Source organism: Ranitomeya imitator, chromosome 2, assembly GCF_032444005.1.
Source record: "Ranitomeya imitator isolate aRanImi1 chromosome 2, aRanImi1.pri, whole genome shotgun sequence".
In the NCBI taxonomy this organism is placed as follows: Eukaryota; Metazoa; Chordata; class Amphibia; order Anura; family Dendrobatidae; genus Ranitomeya; species Ranitomeya imitator.
Window position 1 is genome coordinate 633082248 of NC_091283.1, and position 22416 is coordinate 633104663.

Consider the following 22416-nt stretch of genomic DNA (forward strand, 5'->3'; position numbering starts at 1 on the left):
CAGTATGGAGCATCATGTGTGGCCATTATACAGTATGGAGCATCATGTGTGGCCGTTATACAGTATGGAGCATCATGTGCGGTCATTATACAGTATGGAGCACTATGTGTGGCCATTATACAGTATTGAGCATCATGTGTGGCCATTACACAGTATTGAGCGTCATGTGTGGCCATTATACAGTATGGAGCGTCATGTGTGGCCATTATACAGTATGGAGCATCATGTGCGGCCATTATACAGTATGGAGCATCATGTGTGGTCATTACACAGTATGGAGCATCATGTGCGGCCATTATACAGTATGGAGCATCATGTGCGGTCATTATACAGTATGGAGCACTATGTGTGGCCATTATACAGTATTGAGCATCATGTGTGGCCATTATACAGTATGGAGCATCATGTGTGGCCATTATACAGTATGGAGCATCATGTGTCGCCATTATACAGTATGGAGCATCGTGTGGCCATTATACAGTATTGAGTATCATGTGCGGTCATTATACAGTATTGAGCATCATGTGCGGTCATTATACAGTATGGAGCATCGTGTGGCCATTATACAGTATTGAGTATCATGTGCGGTCATTATACAGTATTGAGTATCATGTGCGGTCATTATACAGTATGGAGCATCATGTGCGGCCATTATACAGTATGGAGCATCATGTGTGGCCATTATACAGTATGGAGCATCATGTGCGGCTATTATACAATATGGAGCATCATGAGTGGCCATTATACAGTATGGAGCACTGTGTGGCCATTATACAGTATGGAGCATCATGTGGGGCCATTATACAGTATGGAGCATCATGTGCGGTCATTATACAGTATGGAGCATCATGTGTGACCATTATACAGTATGGAGCATCATGTGCGGCCATTATACAGTATGGAGCATCATGTGTGGCCATTATACAGTATGGAGCATCATGTGCGGTCATTATACAGTATGGAGCATCATGTGCGGTCATTATACAGTATGGAGCATCATGTGTGGTCATTATACAGTATGGAGCACTGTGTGGTCATTATACAGTATGGAGCATCATGTGGGGCCATTATACAGTATGGAGCATCATGTGTGGTCATTATACAGTATGGAGCATCATGTGGGGCCATTATACAGTATGGAGCATCATGTGGGGCCATTATACAGTATGGAGCATCATGTGCGGCCATTATACAGTATGGAGCATCATGTGCGGTCTGTTATGGCTGGCAATCAGGCAACACAGCGTGCAGTAATCAGCGCACATACAGAGATCTGGCAATAACCAAAAACAATAGGACGAGCTCTGAGACGTGGAATCTCTGTAGACTGCAGTACCTGATCTATCCTCACACAACTATAAGCAGCAGTGGATTGCGCCTATCACTACCTATGCAACTCGACACTGCCTGAGGAGCTGACTAGCCTGAAGATAGAAATACAAGCCTGACTTACCTCAGAGAAATACCCCAAAGGAATAGGCAGCCCCCCACATATAATGACTGTTAGCAAGATGAAAAGACAAACGTAGGAATGAAATAGATTCAGCAAAGTGAGGCCCGATATTCTAGACAGAGCGAGGATAGCAAAGAGAACTATGCAGTCTACAAAAAACCCTAAAACGAAAACCACGCAAAGGGGCAAAAAGACCCACCGTGCCGAACTAACAGCACGGCGGTGCACTCCTTTGCTTCTCAGAGCTTCCAGCAAAAGTTAATAGCAAGCTGGACAGAAAAAACAGAAAACAAACTAGAAGCACTTATCTAGCAGAGCAGCAGGCCCAAGGAAAGATGCAGTAGCTCAGATCCAACACTGGAACATTGACAAGGAGCAAGGAAGACAGACTCAGGTGGAGCTAAATAGCAAGGCAGCCAACGAGCTCACCAAAACACCTGAGGGAGGAAGCCCAGAGACTGCAATACCACTTGTGACCACAGAAGTGAATTCAGCCACAGAATTCACAACAGTACCCCCCCCCTTGAGGAGGGGTCACCGAACCCTCACCAGAACCCCCAGGCCGACCAGGATGAGCCACATGAAAGGCACGAACAAGATCTGGGGCATGGACATCAGAGGCAAAAACCCAGGAATTATCTTCCTGAGCATAACCCTTCCATTTGACCAGATACTGGAGTTTCCGTCTAGAGACACGAGAATCCAAAATCTTCTCCACAATATACTCCAATTCCCCCTCCACCAAAACAGGGGCAGGAGGCTCCACAGATGGAACCATAGGTGCCACGTATCTCCTCAACAACGACCTATGGAATACATTATGTATGGAAAAGGAGTCTGGGAGGATCAGACGAAAAGACACCGGATTGAGAATCTCAGAAATCCTATACGGACCAATAAAACGAGGTTTAAATTTAGGAGAGGAAACCTTCATAGGAATATAACGAGAAGATAACCAAACCAGATCCCCAACACGAAGTCGGGGTCCCACACGGCGTCTGCGATTAGCGAAAAGCTGAGCCTTCTCCTGGGACAAGGTCAAATTGTCCACTACCTGAGTCCAGATCTGCTGCAACCTGTCCACCACAGAATCCACACCAGGACAGTCCGAAGACTCAACCTGTCCTGAAGAGAAACGAGGATGGAACCCAGAATTGCAGAAAAATGGAGAGACCAAGGTAGCCGAGCTGGCCCGATTATTAAGGGCGAACTCAGCCAACGGCAAAAATGACACCCAATCATCCTGGTCAGCGGAAACAAAACATCTCAGATATGTTTCCAAGGTCTGATTGGTTCGTTCGGTCTGGCCATTAGTCTGAGGATGGAAGGCCGAGGAGAAAGATAGGTCAATGCCCATCCTACCACAAAAGGCTCGCCAGAACCTCGAGACAAACTGGGAACCTCTGTCAGAAACAATATTCTCAGGAATGCCATGTAAACGAACCACATGCTGGAAGAACAAAGGCACCAAATCAGAGGAGGAAGGCAATTTAACCAAGGGCACCAGATGGACCATTTTAGAAAAGCGATCACAGACCACCCAAATGACCGACATTTTTTGAGAAACGGGAAGGTCAGAAATGAAATCCATCGAAATATGTGTCCAAGGCCTCTTCGGGACCGGCAAGGGCAAAAGCAACCCACTGGCACGTGAACAGCAGGGCTTAGCCCTAGCACAAATTCCACAGGACTGCACAAAAGCACGCACATCCCGCGACAGAGATGGCCACCAGAAGGATCCAGCAACCAACTCCCTGGTACCAAAGATTCCTGGATGACCGGCCAGCACCGAACAATGAAGTTCAGAGATAACTTTACTAGTCCACCTATCAGGGACGAACAGTTTCTCGGCCGGACAACGATCAGGTTTATTAGCCTGAAATTTCTGCAACACTCTCCGCAAATCAGGGGAGATGGCAGACACAATGACTCCTTCCTTGAGGATACTCGCCGGCTCAGATAACCCCGGAGAGTCGGGCACAAAACTCCTAGACAGAGCATCCGCCTTCACATTTTTAGAGCCCGGAAGGTATGAAATCACAAAATCAAAACGAGCAAAAAATAACGACCAACGGGCCTGTCTAGGATTCAAGCGCTTGGCAGACTCAAGATAAGTAAGGTTCTTATGATCAGTCAAAACCACTACGCGATGCTTAGCACCCTCAAGCCAATGACGCCACTCCTCGAATGCCCACTTCATGGCCAGCAACTCTCGGTTGCCCACATCATAATTACGCTCAGCAGCAGAAAATTTCCTGGAAAAGAAAGCACATGGTTTGAACACTGAGCAACCAGAACCTCTCTGTGACAAAACCGCCCCTGCACCAATCTCAGAAGCATCAACCTCGACCTGGAACGGAAGAGAAACATCAGGTTGACACAACACAGGGGCACAGCAAAAACGACGCTTCAACTCCTGAAAAGCTTCCACGGCAGCAGAAGACCAATTAACCAAATCAGCACCCTTCTTGGTCAAATCGGTCAATGGTCTGGCAATGCTAGAAAAATTACAGATGAAGCGACGATAAAAATTAGCAAAGCCCAGGAATTTCTGCAGACTTTTTAGAGATGTCGGCTGAGTCCAATCCTGGATGGCCTGAACCTTAACCGGATCCATCTCGATAGTAGAAGGGGAAAAGATGAACCCCAAAAATGAAACTTTCTGCACACCGAAGAGACACTTTGATCCCTTCACGAACAAGGAATTAGCACGCAGTACCTGGAAAACCATTCTGACTTGCTTCACATGAGACTCCCAATCATCTGAGAAGATCAAAATGTCATCCAAGTAAACAATCAAGAATTTATCCAGATACTCACGGAAAATGTCATGCATAAAAGACTGAAAAACAGATGGAGCATTGGCAAGTCCGAACGGCATCACCAGATACTCAAAATGACCCTCGGGCGTATTAAATGCCGTCTTCCATTCATCTCCCTGCCTGATTCTCACCAGATTATACGCACCACGAAGATCAATCTTAGTAAACCAACTAGCCCCTTAATCCGAGCAAACAAGTCAGAAATCAATGGCAAGGGATACTGAAACTTAACAGTGATCTTATTAAGAAGGCGGTAATCAATACACGGTCTTAGCGAACCATCCTTCTTGGCTACAAAAAAGAACCCTGCTCCCAATGGTGACGACGATGGGCGAATATGTCCCTTCTCCAGGGACTCCTTCACATAACTGCGCATAGCGGTGTGTTCAGGTACGGACAAATTAAACAAACGACCCTTAGGGAATTTACTACCAGGAATCAAATCGATAGCACAATCACAATTCCTATGCGGAGGTAGGGCATCAGACTTGGACTCTTCAAATACATCCTGAAAGTCCGACAAGAACTCTGGGATGTCAGAAGGAATGGATGACGAAATAGACAAAAATGGAACATCACCATGTACTCCCTGACAACCCCAGCTGGTTACCGACAGAGTTCCAATCCAATACTGGATTATGGGTTTGTAGCCATGGCAACCCCAACACGACCACATCATGCAAATTATGCAGTACCAGAAAGCGAATAACTTCCTGATGTGCAGGAGCAATGCACATGGTCAGCTGGGCCCAGTACTGAGGCTTATTCTTGGCCAAAGGTGTAGCATCAATTCCTCTCAACGGAATAGGACACCGCAAAGGCTCCAAGAAAAATCCACAACGTTTAGCATAATCCAAATCCATCAGATTCAGGGCAGCGCCTGAATCCACAAACGCCATGACAGAATACGATGACAAAGAGCACATTAAGGTAATGGACAAAAGGAATTTGGACTGTACAGTACCAATAACGGCAGAGCTATCGAACCGCCTAGTGCGTTTAGGACAATTAGAAATAGCATGAGTAGAATCACCACAATAGAAACACAGTCTGTTCAGACGTCTGTGTTCTTGCCGTTCTACTTTAGTCATAGTCCTGTCGCACTGCATAGGCTCAGGCTTACTCTCAGACAATACCGCCAGATGGTGCACAGATTTACGCTCGCGCAAGCGACGACCGATCTGAATGGCCAAGGACATAGACTCATTCAAACCAGCAGGCATAGGAAATCCCACCATTACATCCTTAAGAGCTTCAGAGAGACCCTTTCTGAACAAAGCCGCTAGTGCAGATTCATTCCACAGAGTGAGTACTGACCACTTCCTAAATTTCTGACAATATACTTCTACATCATCCTGACCCTGGCATAAAGCCAGCAGATTTTTCTCAGCCTGATCCACTGAATTAGGCTCATCGTAAAGCAATCCCAGCGCCTGGAAAAATGCATCAACATTACTCAATGCAGAATCTCCTGGTGCAAGAGAAAACGCCCAGTCCTGTGGGTCGCCGCGCAAAAAAGAAATAATAATCAAAACCTGTTGAATAGGATTACCAGAAGAATGAGGTTTCAAGGCCAAAAATAGCTTACAATTATTTCTGAAGCTCAGGAACTTAGTTCTGTCACCAAAAAACAAATCAGGAATCGGAATTCTTGGTTCTAGCATCGATTTCTGATTGAATCTTTTGTACATTTACAACGAGATTATCCATTGAGGAGCACAGAGCCTGAATATCCATGTCCACAGCTGTGTCCTGAAGCACTCTAATGTCTAGGGGAAAAAAAAGACTGAAGACAGAGCTAAGAAAAAAAAATGATGTCAGGATTTCTTTTTTCCCTCTATTGGGAATCATTGGTTTGGGCTCCTTGTACTGTTATGGCTGGCAATCAGGCAACACAGCGTGCAGTAATCAGCGCACATACAGAGATCTGGCAATAACCAAAAACAATAGGACGAGCTCTGAGACGTGGAATCTCTGTAGACTGCAGTACCTGATCTATCCTCACACAACTATAAAGCAGCAGTGGATTGCGCCTAACAACTACCTATGCAACTCGGCACTGCCTGAGGAGCTGACTAGCCTGAAGATAGAAATACAAGCCTGACTTACCTCAGAGAAATACCCCAAAGGAATAGGCAGCCCCCCACATATAATGACTGTTAGCAAGATGAAAAGACAAACGTAGGAATGAAATAGATTCAGCAAAGTGAGGCCCGATATTCTAGACAGAGTGAGGATAGCAAAGAGAACTATGCAGTCTACAAAAAACCCTAAAACGAAAACCACGCAAAGGGGCAAAAAGACCCACCGTGCCGAACTATCAGCACGGCGGTGCACCCCTTTGCTTCTCAGAGCTTCCAGCAAAAGTTAATAGCAAGCTGGACAGAAAAAACAGAAAACAAACTAGAAGCACTTATCTAGCAGAGCAGCAGGCCCAAGGAAAGATGCAGTAGCTCAGATCCAACACTGGAACATTGACAAGGAGCAAGGAAGACAGACTCAGGTGGAGCTAAATAGCAAGGCAGCCAACGAGCTCACCAAAACACCTGAGGGAGGAAGCCCAGAGACTGCAATACCACTTGTGACCACAGAAGTGAACTCAGCCACAGAATTCACAACAGCGGTCATTATACAGTATGGAGCATCATGTGTGGCCATTATACAGTATGGAGCAGCATGTGCGGTCATTATACAGTATGGAGCATCATGTGTGGCCATTATACAGTATTGAGCATCATGTGTCGCCATTATACAGTATGGAGCATCATGTGTGGTCATTATACAGTATGGAGCATCATGTGTGGTCATTATACAGTATGGAGCATCATGTGCGGTCATTATACAGTATGGAGCATCATGTGTGGCCATTATACAGTATGGAGCAGCATGTGCGGTCATTATACAGTATGGAGCATCATGTGTGGCCATTATACAGTATTGAGCATCATGTGTCGCCATTATACAGTATGGAGCATCATGTGTGGTCATTATACAGTATGGAGCATCATGTGTGGTCATTATACAGTATGGAGCATCATGTGCGGTCATTATACAGTATGGAGCATCATGTGTGGTCATTATACGGTATGGAGCATCATGTGTGGTCATTATACAGTATGGAGCATCATGTGTGGCCATTATACAGTATGGAGCATCATGTGTGGTCATTATACAGTATGGAGCATCATGTGCTGCCATTATACAGTATGGAGCATCATGTGTGGTCATTATACAGTATGGAGCATCATGTGTGGCCATTATACAGTATGGAGCATCATGTGTGACCATTATACAGTATGGAGCATCATGTGTGGCATTATACAGCATGGAGCATCATGTGTGGCCATTATACAGTATGGAGCACTGTGTGGCCATATTTTTTTGTTTATAATTATTCTTTATGAAACCATGTGATCAGCAGTGCTAAATGGGTGTGGTTGGTACGTGGATATGGGTGTGACTAGTTATGAATGGGTGTGGTCAGAGGCGTGGCCTACAATTTGCCGCAGCGTGCGTTGCGCGCTGCAAACTTTGTCCCTCTTTCCCATCTTCAAAAGTTGGAAGGTATGAGTTAGGCCGGAGTCACACATGCGAGAAACACGTCCGTGTCTCGCATGTGAACAGCAAGCTCTGGCGCCGGCACTTCGGAGTGGAGCGTGCGGCTCCATGTGTTCCTATGCGGCCGCACGCTCCGCTCCGAAGTGCCGGTGCCAGAGCTTGCTGTTCACATGCGAGACACAGACGTGTTTCTCGCATGTGTGACTCCGGCCTTAGCCATTAAAAGGTATCAACCACTGAGGACTCTCAATTCTAAATATTTTTCCAAAACAACTAAATGATTCCCCTAGTCATACAGATCTGACTATCAGCCTTGTGGCAAAGATGCCATATATTAGTGCCCGGCCCGTGGCTTCCTGCTGGGCACTAGCCGTAGCCACTCCGATACATTGGCCAAGGCGCTCTTATAAGCCACAGAGACGAAAGAAAAAATGGCAGCTACATGTCACCCAGAGAGACGCTTTCTATTAGCCGGTGTGCGAAGAAACAATAAAGAACATGAAAAAAGCCAAGAGCGTGCATTAAAAATTATCTGTATTCACAGCACCTATGCAGACCGATGTGTCTCCATGGCAACAGACTGTAAATAAACTCCGTGTAGTATACAGCCTGTACAGGTATCTGTTACCATAGAAACCGCAATATTCCCGCCACTGACAGCCAGGGACGCGCTCATACACCGGCACGGCGGCCACACAATAGCCCAGGACACTTTCCCGCCCGCCCGGGTCACTGAGTCAGAGGAATAGTGGCAGCAGTGGCGACCCTAAGGGGCGTGGCTTGTCGGCCGGCATGCTGCGTCATGACGTCAGGACGCGTAGGGGCTGCTGAAGCCGGGTGAGTTGAGGTGAGGGGGTTGAGAGCGGTCCGGCGCCATTATCTTCTGGACCGGGAAGCAGTGCACGTCGGGAGGGAAGCTGTCTGGCGGGACGTGGCCGGGAGCGCGGGAGGGCTGAGCGGACTTGTACGACGAGTCGGCGGCTGTCACCGCCAGTAACTGGCCAGCTAATAAGCCGTGAGGGACTGAACCGGAGCCGGGCTATTCCGGGAGACCGCACCGTGCAGCGCCCGGGGGAGGAGCAGCCGGGAGGAGACTTCATTTCCTGTGAGCAGCCAATCCGCAGCCGCTGCCAGTCACCGGGAAGCATGTCGTATAAACCCATCGCCCCGGCACCGCCTGGAAGCAGCAGCGCCCCGGGCACCCCCGTCACCCCCGGTAACCGCCTGCATCTGTATGTCCCGTGCTCGCAGACCACCCACCTCTGTGGAGAAGGGGCGCCCACTGTGCTTCACATCCCCTGTGCAGGGTTATTCCTGGCTGTAGGGCTCCATGCTTCTCTAATGGGGGCTGCTGACATCCCCACCTTACCGTATACTGCTGGGGAATGGGAAAGCTTATCCTGGGCTCTCCTGCTGGCAGAATGGGGGCTGCTGGCATCATGGAGACCACCTTACTATACACTGCTAGAGAATGGAAAAGCTTATCCTGGGCTCTCCTGCTGGCAGAATGGGGGCTGCTGACATCCCACCTTACCGTACACTGCTGGGGAATGGAAAAGCTTCTCCTGTGCTCTCCTGCTGGCAGAATGGGGGCTGCTGACATCATAGAGACCACCTTACTATACACTGCTAGAGAATGGGAAAGCTTCTCCTGGGCTCTCCTGCTGGCAGAATGGGGGCTGCTGACATCATGGAGACCACCTTACTATACACTGCTAGAGAATGGGAAAGCTTCTCCTGGGCTCTCCTGCTGGCAGAATGGGGGCTGCTGGCATCATGGAGACCACCTTACTATACACTGCTAGAGAATGGGAAAGCTTCTCCTGTGCTCTCCTGCTGGCAGAATGGGGGCTGCTGGCATCATGGAGACCACCTTACTATACACTGCTAGAGAATGGGAAAGCTTATCCTGGGCTCTCCTGCTGGCAGAATGGGGGCTGCTGACATCATGGAGACCACCTTACTATACACTGCTAGAGAATGGGAAAGCTTATCCTGGGCTCTCCTGCTGGCAGAATGAGGGCTGCTGACATCCCACCTTACCGTATACTGCTGGGGAATGGGAAAGCTTATCCTGGGCTCTCCTGCTGGCAGAATGGGGGCTGCTGACATCATGGAGACCACCTTACTGTACACTGCTAGAGAATGGGAAAGCTTCTCCTGTGCTCTCCTGCTGGCAGAATGGGGGCTGCTGACATCATGGAGACCACCTTACCATACACTGCTAGTGAATGGGAAAGCTTCTCCTGTGCTCTCCTGCTGGCAGAATGGGGGCTGCTGACATCATGGAGACCACCTTACCGTACACTGCTGGGGAATGGGAAAGCTTATCCTGTGCTCTCCTGCTGGCAGAATGGGGGCTGCTGACATCATAGAGACCACCTTACTATACACTGCTAGAGAATGGGAAAGCTTCTCCTGTGCTCTCCTGCTGGCAGAATGGGGGCTGCTGACATCATGGAGACCACCTTACTATACACTGCTAGAGAATGGGAAAGCTTATCCTGGGCTCTCCTGCTGGCAGAATGGGGGCTGCTGACATCATAGAGACCACCTTACTATACACTGCTAGAGAATGGGAAAGCTTCTCCTGTGCTCTCCTGCTGGCAGAATGGGGGCTGCTGACATCATGGAGACCACCTTACTATACACTGCTAGAGAATGGGAAAGCTTATCCTGGGCTCTCCTGCTGGCAGAATGGGGGCTGCTGACATCATAGAGACCACCTTACTATACACTGCTAGAGAATGGGAAAGCTTCTCCTGTGCTCTCCTGCTGGCAGAATGGGGGCTGCTGACATCATGGAGACCACCTTACTATACACTGCTAGAGAATGGAAAAGCTTATCCTGGGCTCTCCTGCTGGCAGAATGGGGGCTGCTGACATCATAGAGACCACCTTACTATACACTGCTAGAGAATGGGAAAGCTTATCCTGGGCTCTCCTGCTGGCAGAATGGGGGCTGCTGACATCATAGAGACCACCTTACCGTACACTGCTGGGGAATGGGAAAGCTTCTCCTGTGCTCTCCTGCTGGCAGAATGGGGGCTGCTGACATCATAGAGACCACCTTACTATACACTGCTAGAGAATGGGAAAGCTTATCCTGGGCTCTCCTGCTGGCAGAATGGGGGCTGCTGACATCATAGAGACCACCTTACTATACACTGCTAGAGAATGGGAAAGCTTATCCTGGGCTCTCCTGCTGGCAGAATGGGGGCTGCTGACATCATAGAGACCACCTTACTGTACACTGCTAGGGAATGGGAATCTATGGACTTCTGCCCCCCAGACCCTCTCCGAGACCCTCACCTAATAGATGGGACCGGTCAGTTCTTACTGCCTGAACCCCAGGAGCCTGTAATGGTCTGACTGCAGGGGAAGCTGAGATTGAATGTGGGGACAATAGGGAGAGACTAGCCCAGTGTGGTCCCCAGCTGGATTCTCCCTGCATCACTCTGACAGGTAGCCGGCCACGGTCTATGTTGGGCTAGCCTTGTCCCCTATGGTACCCAGCCGGATCAATAGACTACACATCTTATGAAATGCCTGAGTGTTTGGGAGAAAACCATACCTGGCTACAATCGTGCCACCTGTGGTGTGGGCATCATGACTCAAGTGACAGGTTCTTATTAAAGGGACTCTGTCAGCACAGAATGGCGGTACACAATGTACACACACTCGGTGCACTGTGGCTGGTGCAAGTAATGAAGTGCATGTTCCCACCTACTTCTGGCTCTGAGGCCAGAGCTGTCAATCACAGGAGGGTGGAGATAGAGGGGAAGCAAGCAGGTGGGAAGGTGTATTAATGTCTGAACAGTCATTCTGTGCTGACAGACCCTTCTTGCTCGCTATAAATGTAAAGGTTCCCTTGTAAATAAAAGGATGTTCCTTCATGGTAGATCACACTGTGCCCTTACATTGAGTCATGTGTCAGTCACGTGATTAATGGAGAGCCATCATGATCTTCTGTGAAGGGATCCGAGCCCTTACTTGGCACTACATGTACTGTGCTCCTGGGACATAAGCCATCAACACTAGATGGTTGGCTATTGTTCCCATCCATCACATGGGCCCAGCCTCTTTAACCCTTTGGTGATCAGGTGTTCCTGCAGATGAATGGCTGTCCATGTAATACACAAACATTCTGAGAGCACCAGGGCTGCTGCCTGTTTGTAAAGGCAACTTTGTGATTCTTAATCGTGCATTTCCAGCAATTGTTAACCCTTATGGTGCTTGTATTGTCGATTTTCTCTCTTCCCATTACATTGGGACCGAGATGAGCGCCATGGGCAATTTTCTCTGTGTGCTGGATTGCACTTATGATTTGGTTTCGACCATTCCTTTATATAAGGCTCACCGCAGACATTGAGTACGCTGTTATGTATGTCTCTATTTGTTGCTGTTGGAGTAATCCTTTTACCTTTCTGTCACAAATCTTTTTCCATCTACATCTATGAATGCCGACATTGTCACTGTTTGTGTCCCCCTGTAACTTGCTTTATACTGTGGATTGCTAGTTGTGTGCAGCCATAAACATCTCATCCCCTCATCTGATGTGGTTTGCAGTGCCAGGAGCCGCAGTTTCTTCTCCATCAGGAGCCGTTTCAATCTCTTCTTTCCGACCCATCTTCAGTGACTTTGGACCCCCTTCTATGGGCTTTATTCAGGTGAGAGAATGTGTCATGTATGCAGTGCATAGGCCTGGAGCAAGGAAAGTGGACGAGGAGCAGGACCCAACCAAAAGCAGCTGAATGCTACAGAATGTAGATCAAGCATTACAGTACTCCGACCAGAGACATAGCTGCAGAATCAGACCTGTGGTGCTTGCATGTAAGAGGGGCAGAGTTTTCTGTTTGGCAATGTAGTTTATCTGCAGAACTCCTTATGGTAGTCTGTGACATAATCGGACTATGCTTCTTTCGTAAAAGTCACCAGCTTCATTTCTAGCCTGAAATGTACCACCTTTACAGTAGGTCTACTAGGGCACGAGCCTTTAATTCTCTGACCAGGGCTGTGAAGTCCCAGGGCTGTGAAGTCGGTAAGCCAAACCTGACTCCTCAGTTGACCGCAGGCTAATTATACTGATTGCCTTGGGGTCCTTTCTAGGTGGTAGTCAAGGCTTAATGCATTGGGATCCTTTAGTCCCCATTTAATCACACCACTAGGTTTCCTGATGATAAAATAAGGGGTGCAGCCATCTTTCATTGCTGCAGTCTCGAGTGCGCACGGTGTGATTAAAGGGTTCATCCGATCTCGCCCATTAGATAGCCAAACACTCCAGGGCAGCACAGGACAACCTCTGCCACACAACACTCTAGAACAAGTTGCCTTAATGATTGTTGCAGCATAACGGTGGATGTTAAAGGGTTACAATTTGTATAGCTTCAGTAGGAAATTAAAATCTGCACAAAAGTTAGTATGTTCATAAACCAGAGATGTACACCCCATTGAATTTTTTTTTTTAAAGGTTATGTTCCCACAATATTTTTTTTTAAACATCATTTTCTAGTTCCAGCAACGTGGATGGGATTAATAGATATCTCGTGCCCACTGTGCTGAGAGAGATTGGCGTGCACACCTCTGCAGCATGCCGTGCTGGTGGAAAGGAGTGGAAAACTCCAGGATTACTAGGCAGATACATTTTTACTGCAAATACTTTTAATTGTTGCTTAAGACAATTTCAAGTGGCGGACAAGGCAAAAGTATATATGATAGAAGTGACTTCCGTTTCAACCTGCTCCCAGGCATTGGTCACACAGTCACTCTGTATAGAGTCCAGCTGACATCTGAAGATCCCAGCAGGGACAAGTGTGTGGCGGATTCCTTGGTAGCAATGGCTCCCATGCCCCCTGTGTGCGTGTCTCGTGCTGCATAATCCAACCTGCGCTGCAGTTTTGAAATCTGCGACATGTCATTGAGTTATGTGTCGGCTTCCCTCATTGAATTGCATGAGATGTGGAGAAACCACAGGTAAAAACACCCGACTACCAAATCTTAAGAAGTATCAAAACAAAGCTGCTTTATTTAAAATGACATACCAAAATGAAAAACCCACAGCACTGTAAATACAATTAACCTAATGGGTGCAGAAACATTAAAAACTGGCCAAATGCTCATTGTGGGAACATGGCCTCAGTGCCAAACTATGTGCCCATAGACTGTCATGTTTCACACATTTGCCTTGTGTGCATTTGTAGCGATATTTGCAGGCAAAGAATTGTAGGTACTGCGGGGAGATGTAACATTTCATTTATTGAGTACACAGGTTTGCATGCAGTGATATAAATATACAAACAATACAAAATATTAATGTGTGAGCAGGGTGAGGTGACATTAGCATGGGAGGGATGTAAAAATGCAATCTCTATTACCAGGGAGTGAAGCCCGCCGTATCACAGGCCGTGTCCCAGGGGACTTATAGCGATCTGCTGTCGGTTATTGAAGAGATGGGGAGAGAGATCAGACCGACTTACGCTGGGAGCAAAAGTGCAATGGAGAGGTTAAAAAGAGGTGCGTATAAAAACTAAGGTAGAAACTAAAAGGAGTGGAAGCATGTGCCCTGGTCACTAATCTGTATGTTGTATCACCGCAGGTATCATTCATGCCAGGGCTCTAGTGAGAGAATGCCTCGCCGAAACAGAGCGCAACGCACGTACGTGACCATCTCCCGACTTAGCACTTTGTTAACACTTTCCACTTTTTATATATATTATATATGTAAGCAAATAAAGTTACTCTTGGTGACAGAATTGTGCGTTTCTACTAGGAGGGACTAGGTTGGTGTCCAGCTGTCATTGGAACAAATACTTCCAATTTTCCTTTCGTCTGAAGTAGCAGCCATTGCTGAACTCTGCCGTTATACAATCAAACCATAAGTCATGCGTCGACCTGCCACGCAGCAGAGGATGTGGTTTAGCAGACAGAATGGCTTGAAGGCCACAGGTATATTGTGCAAGTCACATGTTGAGAATGGAGCCTTGACCTAGATATGATGGAGCCGGCTGGAGCAGTCATTTGAAGATGCCTCGAAATCTGGCTTTGTCCTCTTCAGCTTTTTCACTTAAACGCACCTCGAGCTTCTTCAACTCTTTAGCAACTAGCGGGGCAAGGGATGGGTCCAGTTCAACAGCCCGTGAAAAGTCTTGCTCCGCTTCTGATGCGTTCCAAACAGCAGCGTGCGCTCGTCCTCGCTTAAACAGAGCTTTCACGTTATCTGAAATAGGACACAAAGATGACTGTAGAGAAAGGCTGCTATTAAATGAACACTTCAGCAAACTCTGCGCTGTGCCTCATCCATGGCGGCACAATAGGGACTTGCAAACCAGGCCCTAGGGCCATGCATTAGGCATTACACCAGCACATGTAAACGGGGTCCTTTCACCTGTACACCAGGGAGGAGACTACTGCTTGGCAAGTGAGACAGATTGTTCCCAAGGCTAGAATACGCACAGCAGAAAGTGAGAGAAGCGGTTACAGAATTACACTTCCAGTACTACTGCAGATGGGTGGTAGAAGTGCCCAAGACCCAGCAGGCATCATGCATGGGTCCATCCACAATACTCGCACAGCTGCCTTGACAATGTTATGGGGCAGTCGCATCTCTTCACACGTCATCTGAAGATTGGGGAACAGTTCAATATAAGCAGCTGCCTCCTCAAGTCATCTTATTCTGCAGCCAGTGAAGAGCAGACCAAGCCGAGATCTTCACTCTACACAAGCTGCACTCCATCTCTGACTGAAGGACCATTATTTGCCACAAATAGGAATATTTTTAATAAGAAAAAGTCACTATTTGAAAAAGTTCCTCCACTAATGTGTTCCAATTTCTAAAGACTCTGGTTTGCTTTACTCAGCCTTCCCCGGTGACCTCACGTACAGCGCTCCAGCCAGTAAACACAAGCTGAGCTCCCTATTGGCTGCAGTGCTGTTGACATGACGGCAGCGCTACAGACACCATCTGACACTGGAGTGGCGGCTCTGCTCTAGACCCATGGAGGGTGAGTAAAGCACAGTTCTGGTTTTCTTTACACAAACTGAAGGACAGTGGTAGTGGTTTTTGAAAACTGGGAAACCCATGTAAGCTTCTTTAGAAGAGCGAGGTCCTCCTCAGATGCTGAGAAGTAGCGTATATGCACTGCAATACATACCTGAGTACTTGTTTAATATTGAGGAGCAGTGCTCCAGCACTTGGTAGTATTCACCCTCCAACAATTTGCATTGACAGTAATTTAAAAGCAATGGCGTGATCTTAGTGTCAAGAGAGATCCAATCTGGAGATCCAGGCTGCTCCTGAGACAACAAAGCAATATGCATTCAGTATAACACTACACGAGTCATTTATGTCCAGTCAAAAAGCTTTATGGTGCGACAGTCAGTATTGGACTGCTGAGAACTTTGCCTTGTGTTGGGAGGGGCACCCAATATTACAGAAAAACTCATCATGCTGCAAGCATCAAGAAACCTCCTATAAATATACCCACTGCAAAAACGTAACATTTCCCCCAAGTAAAAAAGTTATTGAAATATAAATATACTCTTAGGCTACGGTCACATTATTAGTATGTGTTCAGTATTTGCAAGTCAAAACCAGGTGAGGAACAATCAGATAAAAGTATAATAGCAACACGTCACCTCTTCTGTACATTTGACCCACTCCTGGTTTTGGCTTAGAAATACGGATAGTGTAATCATAGCCTTAAAGGGAACCTGTTATGTTAAAAAATGCTACTAAGCTGCATGTTAATAGCATTATGAAGCTGTGATGGCCGCCAAACTGAAATCCCAAATACAGGGAGGCCGTCTTCTGCTTTCAGTCAGAGGCGTAGCTTCTGTCACCCCTCAATACATACTGAGTGGCAACTGTAACAACGCCACCAGCACTAACAGCCGGAACAGCACTGCGGTACTGCAGAGGCGGCAGTCAGTGCCGAGGCATGCTTACAGCCGCTGCTCACATGTACTGAGTGGTAATGGGAGTCCTGCCCCACATGACAAAGCCGTAGGCTGCCAGGAGGAATAAAGGTGGTTTCCTACCAGTAGCCGGGCTTTTAGTGCACAGGCCGCAGAGCTTTAGCACACTAACCTGCAGATTAGCAGCATTTTGTGACATGACCGTTTCCCTTTGTCGGTGCCCATTGGGTGAAATCATGTAGAAAGAACATTGTAACTAACAGTACTCCCCACCACTACTTTAAGGGTGTATTCACATTGCATCTTTTGCCGTAGATCAAAAATGTCAGTTTTTCAAGCAAAAGAAGTTTCAGGATTCACTTCTTTCCAATAGTGTTGTGTATCTGAAGCCTTATTTTGGGGCGTTTCCCGAGTTTTTTCTAAATTTTTTTTTTCCTTCCGAGTTGTGTTTGATTTTTCCATTCTCTTTGTACAGTTTTATTGGTGTTTTCCCTTTTACGCGAAACAGCTGACGTTGTAAAAAGTGTTTAAAAAATTGCCTTGTGTGTCTTTATATCCATGCTATGGACCCGTAGAAGCGCCGTAGAGCGAAACGGCCGTCGTCCGGTCTCTCCTCACTCCCGCTCCCTCACAGATCACTGCGTATGCCGGTTCATACTATGCATCGTATGTTTTGCTGAATAAAGAGCACACTTGGAAGACGCGCAAGGGTGAGTGCTGCATCATTTTTCTTCTCATTATATGGTCTTGTACAAAACTCTGACGATTGCATAGCACCACCCGCAGCTCACAGCAAGGGAGACCTCATCTGTCCTTCTGAAACAGATTGTTTAAGCGAATCTCCAATTGCGCTATAGTGAAGCTCTGTGCCGATCATCTTTCTGTTTCTTGGTATAACGAAGCATTTCATAACTTTCCCAAATTCTTATGAAAACACTTACGGCCCATCCTGCACTGAACTACTGTACACAATTTATTATATGTTTTAGGAGTCGGTCCATTTTATACAGATTCCAAGTTTCACCATAATGGACACTGACTCCACAGCCCTGGATAAAACACTTAAAAAAAAAAACACAGCCCAGTAACAGATACATGTTGCTCTCAGATTAAATAGCAAAAACCTGCTGACAGATTCTGTCTAAGCATCTTGGTGGAAAATGCCAGAAGAACATATGTCTTTTTTTTTCTTGCTGTAACTGGTTTCCCAACACTTCAGAGAGAAAAATTGCAAAAATGACTGGCGTACATAAAATCACTGAGTGAGGACTTACACTAAACTATGCAGAGACATGTATATATTTTCCTAAAAAAAAGTTGCATTTTATGAATCTGTTTATAACACCTCGAAAAGCCACATTTATGTAAGAATCAGAACGCTAAACCACAAAAGACAACGTGAAAAAAGGCGCAAGGTCGAATTTGTTGCAAATCAAAAAAGTCACTAATTGCGAGGTGTTCACGTAAAAAACTGTCTGAAATGAAATTATGAACTGGAATCTGAAACTGTTTACAAGACATTTGAAAGCCTGAATATATGAAAAGCAAGTTGTTTTCTTAAATTAGCAGGACCATTCTTTAGATCATTGTGTTAGTGTTTTTTTTTTTTAAATCAAACCAGTAGAGGGAGGAGGGGGTATAAGAAAAAAAAAATTGAAAATATTTTATTTCATGCTTGAGCTTAAATAGAAGTATTTTTCCACAAATATCTTGATATTAAAGGGAACCTGTCAGCAGATTTTGCAGCTATAAGGCCTCAGTCACACATCCAGTATTTGCGCAGTATTTTCCATCAGTATTTGTAAGCCAAAACCAGGAGTGGGTGATAAATACAGAAGTGGTGCATATGTTTCTATTATACTTTTCCTCTAATTCTTCCACTCCTGATTTTGGCTTACAAATACTGATGGAAAATACTGAGCAAATACTAATAATGTGACTGCAGCCTAAGATGCGGCCACTGCCTTTCGGGGATTATCTACAGCATTCTATAATGCTGTAGATAAGCCCCCGATCCGACCTGCAAGTGACGAAAAATACATTTTATTATACTCACCAGGGGGGTGGTCTGGTCCGATTGTTGTCACAGGTCCCGGTCCTCCCATCTTCTTGCGATGCCGCCCTCCTGGTTGCTTCATGGCTCCTTGGCATTGCGCTCCTGCGCATGCGTACTTATCTGTCCTGTTGAGGGCAGAGGAAAATACTGCAGTGCGCAGGTGCTAGGAAGGTCAGAGAGGCCCAGCGCCTACGCAGTGCAGCACTTTTCTCTGTCCTCAACAGGACAGATAAGTACGCATGCGCAGGAGCGCGATGCCAGGGAGCCATGAAGAAGCAGAATGTGGCATCGCAAGAAAATGGGAGGCGCTGAACCCTGACCTGCGACACCCATCGGACCAGAATGCTGAAGGTGAGTATAATATAACTTATTTTTCTTCACTTGCAGGTCGGACCGGGGGCTTATCTACAGCATTATAGAATACTGTATATAAGCCCTGAAATGAGGTGGCCACATCTTATAGCAGCAAAATCTGCCGACAGGTTCCCTCAAAGACCCTGATTCAGCAATCTTTTTAATTTTTTGGCGTAATTATGGTTCTGATAGTGATCTAAGTTTGCTCTTTAGTCCATATTTAAGTTGCGCCTTCTTTTAAGTTACTGTATTTTGCAGATTATATGATGCACCCCAAATTTTTGGAAGGTAAATAGGAAAAAAACTTTAATAAAATGATGGCGCATCTTCTAGTCAGCTTTCACGGTAGCATAACGGGGGGGGGGGGGGGGGGGGGGGGGGGGGCGGCTACGGTCGTTGTGGTGGGGCGGAGTCCCAGAAGGCAAGGGCACTGCTGCAGAAATCTGATGGAGGAAGAAGTGGGGTGACGCTGTGGGCCCCGGGCTGGTAGAGGGGGTGTTTGCCGATGCGAGGCTGCACAGCTCCGTACTTTCAGAAAATGTCTGGAGCCCCCGCATTTCCCATCTCCATCTATGCATGCACCGACTCTGGCCTCCATTTTCCTGAAGTCCATCCCAGTGAAAAGGATGGGAAGTGTGGGGACTACCATCATTTTCTAAACGTCCAGAGCCCATGCAGGCTCGCACCACCGAACACCCCCTCTTCCCAGCATGGGGCCGTAGCAGTGTCCCCTGCCTCCTGCCCCCCACTCAGGTAAGCTACATTCTGTTAAGACAAACCCACCCCACCCCAAAAAAAAAAATTGTGGGGGACAGGTCAGTGAGTCTGTCCGTGCTGAGACAGTGACACACGGATGTGTGAATGTGGCTTTATCTAGATGGTTTAGGGCTTGTGCACACATTGCAGATTTCCTGCGTTTTTGCCATGCAGATTTGCTAGCAAATCCGGAATTAATCCTGATGCCAGCAAAGTGAATGAGAAACCTGAAGTGTCATGCACATGTTAAGTATTTGTGACTTGCAGATTTGGTGCAGAAAATAATCTGCAGCATGTCATTTCTCTGTGCCTTTTTGCCAGCGGTTTTCACCATTGACCTCACTCAAGTCAGTCAAAAATGCAGAGCATAAAAAAGTGCGTTTTGCAGCTGCATTTTTCCTGCCAAGAGATGCAGAAATGGTGCAGAAATTTCTGCATCTATTTACTCAATGTGTGCATATAGCCTAATTTATCACTCGCACATTTTTGAAATGTTGCAAATCTTGTGCAATTGTACTCCAGTACCCTAGTAGAGTACAAAATAACATTTTACTTTAGACTTTAACTGCGCAAAAACAAAACATTTTAACCCCTTTACCCCCAAGGGTGGTTTGCACGTTAATGACCGGGCCAATTTTTACAATTCTGACCACTGTCCCTTTATGAGGTTATAACTCTGGAACGCTTCAATGGATCCTGGTGATTCTGACATTGTTTTCTCGTGACATATTGTACTTCATGACAATGGTAAAATTATTTGATAGTACCTGCGTTTATTTGTGAAAAAAACGGAAATTTGGCGAAAATTATGAAAATTTCGCAATTTTCCAACTTTGAATTTTTATGCAATTAAATCACAGAGATATGTCACACAAAATACTTAATAAGAAACATTTCCCACATGTCTACTTTACATCAGCACAATTTTGGAACCAAAATTTTTTTTTGTTAGGGAGTTATAAGGGTTAAAAGTTGACCAGCAATTTCTCATTTCTACAACACCATTTTATTTTAGGGACCACATCTCATTTGAAGTCATTTTGAGGGGTCTATATGATAGAAAATACCCAAGTGTGACACCATTCTAAAAACTACACCCCTCAAGGTGCTCAAAACCATATTCAAGAAGTTTATTAACCCTTCTGGTGCTTCACAGGAATTTTTTGAATGTTTAAATAAAAATGAACATTTAACTTTTTTTCACAAAAAATTTAATTCAGCTCCAATTTGTTTTATTTTACCAAGGGTAACAGATTAAAATGGACCCCAAACATTGTTGTACAATTTGTCCTGAGTATGCCAATACCCCACATGTGGGGGTAAACCACTGTTTGGGCGCATGGCAGAGCTCGGAAGCGAAGGAGTGCCATTTGACTTTTCAATGCAAAATTGACTGGAATTGAGATGGGACGCCATGTTTCGTTTGGAGAGCCCCTGATGTGGCTAAACATTGAAACCCCCCACAAGTGACACCATTTTGGAAAGTAGACCCCCTAAGGAACTTATCTAGAGGTGTGGTGAGCACTTTGACCCAACAAGTGTTTCACAGAAGTTTATAATGTAGAACCGTAAAAATAAAAAATCATATTTTTTCACAATTATCTTTTAGCCCCCAATTTTTTATTTTCCCAAGGGTAAGAGAAGAAATTGGACCCCAAAAGTTGTTGTACAATTTGTCCTGAGTACGCTGATAGCCCATATGTGGGGGTAAACCACTGTTTGGGCGGATGGGAGAGCTCGGAAGGGAAGGAGCGCCGTTTGACTTTTCAATACAAAATTGACAGGAATTGAGATGGGACGTCATGTTGCGTTTGGAGAGCCACTGATGTGCCTAAACATTGAAACCCCCCACAAGTGACACCATTTTGGAAAGTAGACCCCCTAAGGAACTTATCTAGAGGTGTGGTGAGCACTTTGACCCACCAAGTGCTTCACAGAAGTTTATAATGCAGAGCCGTAAAAATAAAACAAAATTTTTTTCCCACAAAAATTATTTTTTTAGCCCCCAGTTTTGTATTTTCCTGAGGGTAACAGGAGAAATTGGACCCCAAAATTTGTTGCCCAATTTGTCCTGAGTGCGATGATACACCATATGTGGGGGGGAACCACTGTTTGGGCACATGGGAGGGCTCAGAAGGGAAGGAGTGCCATTTGAATGCAGACTTAGATGGAATGGTCTGCAGGCGTCACATTGCATTTGCAGAGCCCCTAATGTACCTAAACAGTAGAAACCTCCCACAAGTGACACCATTTTGGAAACTAGACCCCCTAAGGAACTCATCTAGATGTGTTGTGATAGCTTTGAACCCCCAAGTGTTTCACTACAGTTTGTAACGCAGAGCCGTGAAAATTAAAAAAAAAAATCTTTCCCCCCAAAATTATTTTTTAGCCCCCAGTTTTGTATTTTCCCGAGGGTAAGAGGAGAAATTCGACCCCAAAAGTTGTTGTCCAATTTGTCCTGAGTACGCTGATACCCCGTATGTTGGGGGAAACCAACGTTTGAG

At 46.2% G+C, this 22416-nt stretch overlaps 2 protein-coding genes across 6 annotated transcripts in view; one reads left to right on the top strand and one right to left on the bottom strand.

The window, feature by feature from the left end:
- The first annotated feature begins 8532 nt into the window (after nucleotides 1–8532).
- Nucleotides 8533–14585, top strand: CDK2AP2 (cyclin dependent kinase 2 associated protein 2). 5 transcript variants are annotated; one of them, XM_069752635.1, is made up of 4 exons: nucleotides 8533–8670; nucleotides 12403–12503; nucleotides 14211–14346; nucleotides 14429–14585. In XM_069752635.1, exons 2-4 carry the CDS (start codon nucleotides 12489–12491, stop codon nucleotides 14494–14496), a joined length of 219 nt encoding a protein of 72 aa, XP_069608736.1. In that variant the 5' UTR covers nucleotides 8533–8670; nucleotides 12403–12488; the 3' UTR covers nucleotides 14497–14585. The 5 variants fall into 5 exon arrangements, with proteins under 5 accessions (XP_069608736.1, XP_069608737.1, XP_069608735.1 ...); XM_069752636.1 differs by having other exon boundaries at nucleotides 8607–8680; XM_069752634.1 differs by lacking the exon at nucleotides 8533–8670 and adding an exon at nucleotides 8687–9049.
- The window catches only part of AIP (aryl hydrocarbon receptor interacting protein), a 36053-nt gene continuing 27467 nt past the window's right edge, over nucleotides 13831–22416 (bottom strand). Inside the window, exons 5-6 of the mRNA XM_069752628.1 lie at nucleotides 15984–16125; nucleotides 13831–15049 (exon numbers count right to left, since the gene is read on the bottom strand). Coding sequence (XP_069608729.1) covers nucleotides 14847–15049; nucleotides 15984–16125 — 345 coding nt within the window. The 3' untranslated portion in view covers nucleotides 13831–14846. The remainder of the gene's footprint in view (nucleotides 15050–15983; nucleotides 16126–22416) is intronic.